This window comes from Kryptolebias marmoratus, linkage group LG15 (genome assembly GCF_001649575.2).
Source record: "Kryptolebias marmoratus isolate JLee-2015 linkage group LG15, ASM164957v2, whole genome shotgun sequence".
NCBI classification, from domain to species: domain Eukaryota; kingdom Metazoa; phylum Chordata; class Actinopteri; order Cyprinodontiformes; family Rivulidae; genus Kryptolebias; species Kryptolebias marmoratus.
This window is the reverse complement of record NC_051444.1, coordinates 24,995,066-25,007,137: the sequence shown is the minus strand read 5'-3', so window position 1 is coordinate 25,007,137 and position 12,072 is coordinate 24,995,066. Positions and strand designations below refer to the sequence as shown.

Genomic DNA, 12,072 nt, shown 5'->3' with positions numbered 1-12,072 from the left:
TAACCAATTTTATAGTCACCTGCTTTTATATCCTCACTGTGCAGTCCACTTAACTGTGTTATAAATGGTTATGTTTTTTTTTCTAAAACAAATGTATTATGACCTGGCCCTTTTTCTTAGGTTCAGGAGTGCTGTTAAAAAAATCCCCATTACGGTGCATACTCCCTAGAGTCAAGCAGTACAAATCATCTGCTTGTATACCCACAGTTCCCACTTTGATGAACACCATCGCCTGTAGAAGCTCTTGTGGACAGCCTTTGTGATTGGTAAGATCAGGCTAATTATACTGAACCAAAAATCTAAACGCAACACTTTTGTTTTTGCTCCCATTTTTCATGAGCTGAACTCAAAGATCTAAGACTTTTTCTATGCACACAATAGGCCGTTTTCTCTCAAATATTGTTCACAAATTTATGTAAATCTGTGTTAATGGGCACTCCTCCTCTGTCGAGATAATCCATCCACCTCACAGGTGTGGCACACCAAGATGCTGATTGGACAGCATGATTATTGCACAGCTGTGCCAAATGGCCACTCTAAAATGTGCAATTTTTACTGTATTAGAGGGGTCCTTGGGGAGGGATCAGAAAACCAGTCAGTATCTGGTGTGGCCATCATTTGCCTCATGCCGTGCAAATACATCTCCTTTCTATAGAGGTGATCCATCCATCCATTTTCTTTACCCGGGGAGCTGGTGCCTATCTCCAGCAGTCACTGTGGGAGAGGCGGGGGACACCCTGGACAGGTCGCAAGTCCATCACAGGGACACATAGAGACAAACAACCATTCACACCCAGGGACAATTTTAAGAGTTACCAATTAACCCAACATGCATATTTTTGGTCTGTGGGAGGATCCATAGAGTTAATCAGGCTGTTAATTGTTAAGTGTTGCGTTTATATTTTGGTTCAGTACAAGTAAACTTGCATAAGTGAAAGGATAGTGGAAAGGCTGGTTCAAACAAATATTCAAATCTACAGTGTGTAAAGATGAACCACAGCAAAGTGGTAAACTTTAGGGTCTTGAATGGAGACAACAACAAGAACACCTGCAACTCCAAAATCATGGCGCCTCTTGTATTTGTCTGTTCACCACCACCAGTGATTGATTTGTTTGCTGCTTATCTCTTCAATGAAACATTAAACTGGTTTGATAACTATGCAGTAGTTCGGCACTGATTTAGATACTAGATTTTGCTCCTTTAAATGTGTTTTTAGCCACGTGATTTCTTCCGTTTGCAAGTATTGCCATAAAATTTCTTCTTCAAGTTCCTTACTTAAGATCAAGTCTCCATCTTTTGTTGATTTGCCACCTCCGGCTGTTTTCTAATAGCAGAGAAAAAGTATGAAAAAGATTCTGAGATTAAGGTTGAGAAAGTACCAGGTCGCTGGCTACTTTTCAGCGTCTTTGTGCGATGAAGACGTTTGCTGCAGAAAACTTTGGTAAACTTTGGTCCACCGCACCCTCTCTCAGGTCCTCTTCCTCGTCGACTTCACGCAAGAATCTCCAAACTTATCTGAGCAACAAACACTTTGTTTTTTCTGTTTTTTTTTTTCTTTTTGACCTTCACTTTAGTGTTGACCTAAAGTACAAAAATACATTGTGCCATTGTTCCACGTTGCATTTGTTTTCCACCCTTGTCTGCTGGTATTGATCACTCCATCGATCGCATCACTTCCTGAGATCCTTTAGCTCTGACATTTGCACCACCAGTTGGCTGAAATATTGATAACCTTTAAATACAAGTTTCTGCAACATCACAATACAAAAAAAAAGTAAAAATCCAGTGATTCGAAAGTGAGAGTGTTGTTTTCTTTTTACATTCTGAAGCTGTATAAAAAAAGTGGATTCTGTAAAAAAGGAAAGAAAAAGAAATTCAATGAGAACCAAGGTCAACTCCAACAAAAGCTAATTATTTGTAGATGTACAGCCAACGATGACTTTGAGAGTTTCACTAATAACCATCCACTGGTTCATGAGATATTTTGCTAACAGCCCGATAAAGAACACACACACACAGGTAACATCCACCGTTAGTGGCAGAGAGCGATAAAGATCTATGATGGATGGAACCCACATCATTTTCATCCATCATACTAATTTTACTTTTTTTTTGTGCTGTTTATTTTAAGTAACCGCGTCAATCGTTTTCGTTAACAAAATTGCAGTTGTTTGTCCAAGTGTAAAAGCCAAAAAGATGAAACAAAAGCAACCTCATTAGAAAGTTCTGCAGTTTCGAAGGCTGATTTATTTCTTACAACCATTCGATGAGAGGTTTTCTGAGCCACAGATCCAATAATGCTTTCTAAACCAGACTTATTGGACATGATGGGTTTTTAAAATATTTGCTGCACTGAAAAACGCCAGCAAAATACACTTTTCCTGGAAAATAAGCTTTTTAGACAATGAAATGGTGGAAAGAACGTTTTTGCTGATTTGGGTCATTACTCTGTTGGAGGACCTGTGACCTGTGACCTGTGGCTGAGACCAAACTTCCTGACACTGGGCAGCACATGTTGCTCCAGAATGCCTTGATAGTCTTGAGATTTCATTATAAATTCAAGACACCCTGTGTCAGATGAAGCAAAGCAGCCCCAGAGTATAACCAAGCCTCCTCCGTGTTTCACTGTAGCTACAGGGTTCTTTCATTTTTGGCTCTGTGAACGCAGAGCTGAGGGGACTTGTTGCTAAAAAGCTCCAGTTTTGTCTCATCTGTCCAAAGGATGTTCTCCCAGAAGCTTTGTGGCCTGTCAGTCTCACTTTTTTATAATTTGATGTCCTCCTCTGTTGTCATTCATTAAGTCCAGTTTGGCTCAAACAGACCGATGGTGTGATCTGACACTGATGACCCTTGACCTTTGGAGTTCACCTCTGATCTCTTTTGTTGCTCTGGCCTCTTAGGTTACTGTTCGTATTATCCGTCTCTTCAGTTTTCCTCTTGCACCCACGCTCAGAGAGGTTGTCTCCAGTCCTGTGGACCTTAAACATCTGAATAATCTGAGCAGCTGCAGTCAGAGGAACATCCAGCTGCTTGGAGACGGTCTTATAGTCTTTATCTTTAACATGATGTCAGTCATGTTCTTTCTAAGCTCCTGAGACAACTCTGTCCTCAGCTTTCTGTGCTCCATGTTCAGTGAGGTACACACCATGATACCAAACAGCCCTGTGACTACTTCTCACCCTTTAAACAGGCAGACTGACTGATTACAGGATTGGAGACACCTGTGATGCTGATTACAGGACACACCTGAGTTTAACATGTTCCTGTGAGCAGATTAGTTAGAATCTTTTCTTGGAGTACCATCCTTTTAGTTAAGGCCAGTTTCATCGGTTTGTTTTAAAAATAATTCCCTTGAACCAAATTTCAAAAGCAGTGTCTGATTTTCGTTGGTTAAGTTTTATTTTTTTATTAACACTTGTGTCAGTTTCAAGTTCTTTCAGCGACCTCTGTGGGTTTTTCTTTCTCTAACAAAAGGGTACAAACCAGTTTGTCCTTGTGTCTAACTAAGTTTAATCTAACGTATTTGTACTTTGAGAATTTCTATTTGATGCTATTTTATTCTTTCCTTTCATTTATTCAGAAAACAAAACCCACCTCGCTAGTCCACAATATTTGTTTCGAGCTTTTGTTACCATCTACATTCACGAACAGGATTTTACGGAACAAAATGAATAAATTAGAGTAATAAAGATTAGTGATGAATGAAATATTTGGCTTCTAGGATTTTATAAAAAGCAAGTTTTTTCCAAAGTTACACTCAATAAGTGTAAATATTCCTACCAACTCCACTAAACAACAATTTTAACACATCTTAAAATGATTCAGTGCCAAAAGTTGAGTCAAAAACACCCAAAATGTAAAACACATAAATTAACTCAACATAACATAAATTATGTTATCACTGCATAAATAAACATAAATTAACTCACAACGTCATAACCTTTACCTGATGCCTTTCAAAATAAAATACGACAAAGCTACTTAAAATCACTCCACCTCCAGGAGCCCACTGACGCTTCATTATTAATAACCTGTTAACATAATCTAGTAGCTAAAAGGACTAAACTTGATTTAAAATCTTTAATAACATTTTTGATTGGACTAGAGATTTTTGATTAATAATGGACAAAAACATTGATCTTAAATTGTTTTATTCATACATTACGTAAGCAGAAACAAAGTTTAACCAAATTTGGTTTATGTTCCAGTGTTATGTATTTGTTTAATCACAGAAAAAAATACATCCTTTTTATTTTATTTTATTTTTTGTTGCATACTAAGCTTTGCTCTGATTTAAGTTCACGGAGAAGAGCCACAGACAAACTGGGACTCCGGTGAAGCTCATAGGTACGCTGCAGTCGCTTTATTTTCATTTCCACCTGTCAAAATGGGACAAGGCTGTCCATTTTCTCTAATATAACCCCCTTTTCCCTGACTTGCAGGATCACTGTACTTTCGGGGTCAGTTGCCTCGGTCTGGAGAAACAGGAAAAACTATTGGTTCTCTTAGTCAGCCTTTCTAACGAAATCTAAAGTTATGGGTTTTTTTTTTAAATGATGTCTTTTGAAGGTGATAACACACCTGCTCTGACGACGAACTGATGATTCCGCTTTAAGGCCCTTAAACCTATTCAATTCATTTTAAAACACAACGTGAGCTTTTAAATAAAGGAAAGGAACGGCAGAAACATGAGCGGGATCCTTTTTTTTAATTATTTTAGTTCCAAGTTAAAGGACACAAAGCTAATCAGTAGATGTTGGAGGAACAAATGTCTGCATGCAGGCGGCCGCAGTCTGTGCTTTCTGTGTTGCAGGTCGTACAGTGGCAGCTTCTGGCCACGGGGTAGGTGACGCCCACCGGGCACCCGTCGATATGTTTCACCTCGTAGGACCAGTCCCCGTTGCAGATGTGCTGTTCAGGCGGGTCAACGTGGTTGTCGTAGATGGGATCCTGCCAACGACAGCAGCGGAGATTAAAAGCAAGAAAGTCTCGCACACAAATGGTTGATTTTTAATATTCTAAAACAAAAATTGTGAAGGAGGGATGTTCTTTAACTAGTTGACAGCTGTAGGAAAATGGACAACAGGAAAACGAACTCTAACTTGCAGCCTGCTTTGATTTGTACTTATTTTGGAGTTGTTTCAATAAATTATTTAAAGGCAGAGCATTCTGAGAAAGAATGCATATTGCCTGCCACCTTTCATGTCAGATTCTTTAGACTGAGATCACCTTATGTTAAGAATGACTCTCAGCTACTACCACGACAAATTTTAGCTCGATATTTGTCAAATTGACTGAGTTATAGACATTTCTGTGTTACCCAATGTTGATTAGCTGCGGTGGCCATCTTGAATTGGATTGAGTCCAAAATTGAATCAGTTGTAGATGTACATCTAATGATTACTTTCTGCAGGTTTTATTAAAATCCATTCAGTGTTTTATGAGATATTTTGTTAACAGACAAACAGGGTTGACTCAAACAGGTGGGGTTAAAGTTTTGAGCAAAGATCTTGTGCAACAAGAAGCCCTTGGGGTATGTGTCTTATGATGACTCTCAGCTACATCCATACCAAATTTTAGCTCAATATCTGTAGAATTGACTGAATTGTAGCTATTTTTGTGTTTTCTGAATTCAGTTAGCTGTGGCAGCCATCTTTACCTGACTTGGCTCCAAAAGGAAATCAGATGCAGAGGGACATCCAGCCATTATTTGTGGAAAGTTTCATTAAAATTTCTTCGGTGGTTCATGAGATATTTTGCAAACAGACAAGACAGCAGTGACTCCAAATAGTTAATAGCAGTTAGAATATGTGTTGGGGATCTGTCTCGGCTACTAGCTCACCAAGTTTTTGGTCATTATCTGTAAAAATGATGGAGTTGCAGCTATTTTGATGATTTTTAAGATCTGTTGGTTGTGGCATCCGTCTTGAATCTTGTCTCCAAAAATTAATCACGTGTAGATGAACATCCAGTGATTACTTCCTGAATGTTTAATTAAAATTTGTCCAGTGGTTTTTGAGATATTTTGACAACAGACAGACACACACACAGGCAAAAACATTCTCATCCACCTTCTTCCTTATCTAGTGGAGAATATCTACTGTAATACTTGACTAAATTTAAAAGATATAATAATAATAATAATAATAATAATAAAAATAATAATAATAATAATAATAATAATAATAGGGTTTGAGAAAGTCTTCCAAGCTTGACCGTAGAATGGTTCAAAAACAAATTAAATATATTTACTGTGACCGTCCGTGTCAGAGTCATTGAACAAATTTCTGTTTTTTGAGCCGAGCAAATGAGCGTAAATCAGATAAAAGTGGTGTTAAAAAAAAAAAAAAAACTATTAAAAAGCAACAGGGCCTGAACCCCCTCCGTCACCTCTTGGTAGCACCGTCCTTCGCATATTGTGGTGTGGATGAACTTGATGGTGCCGCAGCTCTCCACGGGGATGCTGACGTTTTTCAGATGACAGATGAAGCTGCAGCCGTGCCCCACCTCCGCCAGCACCAGCAGCGCTGCCATGACAACCAGCTGCATCCTCCGCCGGAGTGCAGCACAGGCGCCTACTGCAAGAGGGGATCACACCTCGCATGAGACACCATCCACCCGGACCCGGGGGCGGCATCGTGTTCATCTCTGCCTGGCTCGTTTGTTTGGGACTTTTAGAAGTGGTTAAATGATAGCTCAATGTTTTTGGAGCTTTTCTAATCACTTAAACTGATTCATTCACCAAATAATTTGAATCATCTTGCATAAGAAGCTCAGTTTCTCAAGTGTCTGAGTCCAAACGGAAAACGATGAGGTTGGTATTACTCAACAGCTCTGACGGCTATTCACTTCAATGTCAATAATTGTTTGTTTTTAATGTTTTAATGTTCAGTAATTAAAAAAAATACATTTTTATAAGCTCAAAGTGCCTTCAAAAACGGCTGTATGTGGTTTTTTTTTCTCATTCTCAGTTACTTTCAAGTAACACATTTCTTCTAAATAAACTGAATAATCTCCACTAAAAGTCCATCTACTATCCTATTTTATCTGATCTGAGGCTAAAACAAAAGAAAAAAAACGGTTTCAATAAATCAAGAATGCAGTTAGTTCGAAAATAAACAAATACTTTTGAACAACATAGTGACAAATTATCCATTATTGGGTTTTTTTATGTATGATGGTCAGTTAAACATTCAGAATAATTAATTAACAAGAAGAAAGATGAGCACGAATGAGAGGGGATTAATAATTTTTAAGGTCAAACTCCTCTGTCTCCAAATTAATCCTGACTTCAGTCTAACTCAAACTGAACTTTGTGGTTCTTTAAACAAAGAACATCTTTAAGTCAGTATATCATTTTAACAAAGTTACCTGACTTCTTTTCAGGTTATTCAGCAACGCCTTCTTACCTGTAGAGCTCCGGGCGTTGCTTTGGACTCAGCCGAAAGTGTCGCTCTCTGAGGCCCCCGGGGCTGTTTCGCTTCTTTAAATATTGCTGCCCCGTGATCCGTTTAATCTGCTCGGCCTTGGTTCGGTTCTGTATCGCCTACCTGTTCTGGACTCGAAGCCAATCCCCGTCTTTTTCCCCGTCCCCAGCTCGGGTGGCTCAAGGCCTCCCCTCCTACACAGTGATTACAGGAATGAGGGGAAACAATGAAACATATGGGGGCCCCCCACAGTCAGATTGAAAACACTGATACGACAGGCAGTAATTAATTACCTGTGCTCCACCCTTTTGTTGCTTTTTAAAACCTGTTTTGTGCTTTAGTAATGAACATTCTTATCCGTGTGTCTAAATATAATATATAATCTTATGAACAGTTTATCAACCTTTATATGAAATTATGCCAGAGATGTTTTTTGAGATGATATCTGTCTCACAAGGCTTTTTCGACTTAAAGAAACCTCACAAAGTCATTTGAACATTTAGAGTCTTGATCCTGGGACCATTCAGAGCCATTATCTTTATGGAACTTGTCATCTTCTAAATTGCTCCGTCAGATTGAAAACGGTCACGATCTGTGGCCATTTTCCCAGCTTCACGGACGAGATGCGTGCAAGAAGGCAAAAGTCTGCACGAATCATTCAAATCAGACTTTACTCTATGCTAATGGAACTGCGTAACGTCAAGCGGGGACACAGGAGTGGGCAAATGTCCAAAGAAGGAAGGTTTTACAATAAAAATCAGAGGACTGCAAACATCCAATCGTGAGCAGAGATTCAGGATGTACCGGAAGCTATAAAAAGGTATGGAAAAACTGAGATAAAAGAATAAAAACTTTTCATAGTAAGGCCAATTACACCAAATATTTAAAACGTGGCAGTTTATGAACAAATTATTTACGATAGGATACTTTTCCAGCAGGTAAGAAAGCAATGCCATAGTGTCTCAGTTGTGTACAAAATGTAAATTAAAACAATTTGCAGATGTCATGAAACAACAACTTATTGACAATGAAACCATATCAGACAAGTAAACAAATCAAATCTGAAAATGGGCCATATTTTTTTAGGGAAAAAAAAGGTAATTTTTATGGCAGCAGCACATCTCAGACCAGTTGGGACAGGCCAATGTTTCCCTCTGTGAATGATCTCCCCTTCTTTTTAAAAAAAATAAATTAAAAACAGAATGCATAGGTTAGCAAATCTTTATTCCAAATAGAAAATAAGAAACATGTCAAATGTTAAAGCTAAGAAATTCTACAATTTTTAAAGGATAAGTAAGATAATGTCAAATTTTATGGCAGCAGCACATCACTGAAAAATTGGGACTGGACCATGTTTCCCTCTGTGAAGCATCCCCTCTTCTTTTCTCATCAGTCTGTAAACATCCAGGAGCTGAGGAGAGCAGCTGCTGGAGGTTTTGGAGGGAATGTTGCCCCATTCTGGTCTGATGGAGGATTCCTGCTGTTCTAAAAGTCCTGGGGCTTTGCTGGATGTTCGGTTTCATTATGAAGCAAATGTTTTCTTTTGGGAAAACATGATTTCCAAAAAAGTTTTCAATATTTGATTTGTCTTTTCCACATTGCTTAGTCCAGGAAATATGGTGGCGTTTCTGGATGGTGTTCACTTATGGCTTCTTCTTTGCATGATAGAGCTTTAACCAGTATTTGTGGATGGCACGGCGATGCTGTGTTTACAGACAATGATTTGTGAAAAATGTTCCTGAGTCCATGCAGGGATGTCCAGAACAGAACCAGGTCCCTGAGGGCCTGAAGATCACGGTCATGTCAGGTTGAGCGGAGAGAGTGGCGAACCCAATGGGCAGACTCATTTTGGTTGAAGGAAAAAATAAAATAAATTATTTTTAAATAAAAGGACAAAAGCAAAAGGCTGAGGATGCAGCAAAACAAAAACAATCACAAAAATGCAGGACGTATGAAAAAATAAAAAGGCAAGGCAAGAGATGGGAGAAACTAGACTAGAAGTAATTTGAGAACATGACCAGGTTTTAAAGCAGAGGGTAATTAGGGGAAGTGGGCACAGGTGAGTGATTACATACTAGGAGCAGGTGGAGATGGGCATGGCAAGTAAACAAGTGACTGACAGAGGAGAAGTGAATAATGGCAAGAACACAAGAAGCAGAAACAATACAAAGACAAAACATGAAAACAATAACCCCAAATACAAAAGAAACCTCAAAGAAAAAAACAAAACAAACCCAAATCCTGACAGTTCATCCAGTATTGACTCTCAGCCTTGTCCTTTGAGCAGAGATTTCTCCAGATTCTCCTTAAGTTGTCCCTGTTCCAACTTTATTGTTGCCATCAAATTACCTTATTTTTTTTTAAGTTTAAACTTTTGACATGTTTACCACATTCCATTGTGAATAAAGTATGGATTTATGAGATTTGCAAACCATTGCATTCTGTTTTAATTGTCATTTTGCACAACGTCCCGACATTTTCGGAATTGCGTCTGTAGATATGAAAAGTGGAGGCAGAACTCCTCTGAAGCAGACTTCGTCCTGTTGTGTGCTTTCCTTCAGAGAGAAGCCAACTCCAGTTAGCGTTCAGAGCCGAACTCTCTGCCTGGAGTTGTGTGACAAACAGCTTCTGAGTTTGTTTTTTTTTTCTTCTTCCTTTTCATTAGCGGTCACATTCAGAGACATTAAACCTGCAGGGCAGAACTCTCATCATGAACATTCAGAACAGAAGCACAGCTGATGTGTCCTTAAGTAAAAGTCACACAATTTAGAATCAGTGTTTGTCCTTTGTTCATTATTTTTAGAACATGCTTTTTTTTTTTNGGGGGTTCTTTTGGTTCTTTTTAATAAAACTTTCAGAAAGTAATCATCAAATGTCCATTTACAACTGATTAACTACAGGAGTCACCTCAATTTAAGACAACATTGGCCAACACAAAAAAAGGCCATAACTCAGTTTTACAAATATTGAGCTAACATTTTGGGTGCTAGTTACATTATTATTAACGTTATTATTAGGTCTGACGGAAACAACTTCACTTCTATCATTTGTCGACAAAAGATGACCTCAGTCTAAAAATCCAGCATGAAAGGCTGGAGGGAATATGAATTCCTTCAAGGAGTGACAAGCCTTTATTTCATTAACCATCTATGGAAATCACTATGGTTTCCCCACTTTAAGTCAGGTAAACAGTTCTCTGTAAAGTAAACTACATCACTGCTGGTGCACCAACATGAGAGTTCCACTATAAACACTAGAACTAGAATTTGCTGTAAAACTCAAATTTGAATGTTGTAGATGAGCATTTATGTCCAGAGGAGCCATACTCTTGCTTCAAGAGACAATCATTGAAAACCAAAAAAATTTTCCAAAGTGGCTTTTTTTCCTCCAAAATGTAACGTTCAACCCACTGTTTTTAACAATAGAGAATCTCAATAACACACTAATCTTTCTTTATACAAATTAATTTTCAAACTTCTGAGTCTCTCAAGAACACTTTCGATCAGTCGAGCAGATTTTAAGTTTCTTCTGAATTGTGGGAAAAAATCATTTTAAGACAGTTTCTCTATCCATATTGTTATTTTAAAATAACACAGGAAAAGTGGTGTAAATATGAATCTGAAAAGTACATTAGGCTGTCAAATAAACATACCTGAAATGCAACAACTAAAATTTGTCCTCGTGGGAAATAAGTGTTTGTTACCGCTGCTTTCTTCCTCTTAACACACACCTGTCTGTTGAAGGGGAAACCTCTGTGCTCTGTTGCCTTTACTAACATGCTAAAACTGCCCTCTGGGCTGGACAGTCTGAGGTGGTGGATAAAAAGTGTGGAAATTTGGGGAAAAGCTGCACAGTCTACCCTCTCAGCCACCAGGGACTGAGCCAACCTGCTGAACAGCCCATAGCTGCCTACAACAAGCTGCAAGGACTTTTATAAAGTCACTGCTGTCCTCTGAGGTGCTACTTCAGCTAAAATACATCACTGCTAGCATGTATTCTGCTCTTAATGAACACAAGCCGCAGCTGATTAATCTTGCATTCAGAGAAGAACGCGCCATTAGTCATTTTCTAAGGAGTTGGCGTAACAGCTGGTAATTCCTCTTGATACGAGCAAATCTGTGGTGAAAATATAATTCATTAAGTCTGGAGCTGAAAGGTTTGCATCACCCAGACACATCTCCCGCATTGACACAATCATCACATAAACACCTTATTTATAGTCGACCTGGATTCTGGAAAGGGCAGATAAGTGAACCCCATTGTTCTAAAAATAGACAACTTGTTCTGCAGCAAGTTAAAAAAAAAAAGATCCTAGCGAGCACATTTATTTTTCTTTCCCACAGCCAAAAGAGGAACGCTTGCTCTGTAATGTCACATTAATGTCCACTGAGAATCAATTTGGACGTGATGGATGAGGTGATGGTTTCTGGGCCCCGGGATGATTTTCTGCTTCGTAACTTTGAGCACTACAATAAAATAAAGCTTCTCTTGGTGTAAAAAAAAAAAAACCTCACGTAAGCTGTGTTTAAAGACGTATAAAAGAGCTCTGAGCTGTGCATCTTGCTGACATAAATTTGAGTCGCAGGTTTATGCTTTTTAAATGAGGAGCAGGGTCCTTTTGTTCTTTATGGACTCATTCCTAAT

The 12,072-nt window shown here is 38.6% G+C and overlaps 1 protein-coding gene across 1 annotated transcript; it reads right to left on the bottom strand.

Annotated features, from left to right (window-relative positions):
- Positions 1-4,690: 4,690 nt before the first annotated feature.
- Positions 4,691-7,706, bottom strand: fshb (follicle stimulating hormone subunit beta). Its single transcript, XM_017414208.1, has 3 exons — positions 7,411-7,706; positions 6,392-6,579; positions 4,691-4,951 (listed from the first exon to the last, which is right to left on the bottom strand). The coding sequence occupies exons 2-3, from the start codon at positions 6,548-6,550 to the stop codon at positions 4,748-4,750; spliced, it is 363 nt and encodes a 120-aa protein (XP_017269697.1). The 5' UTR covers positions 6,551-6,579; positions 7,411-7,706; the 3' UTR covers positions 4,691-4,747.
- Between the last annotated feature and the right edge of the window lie 4,366 nt (positions 7,707-12,072).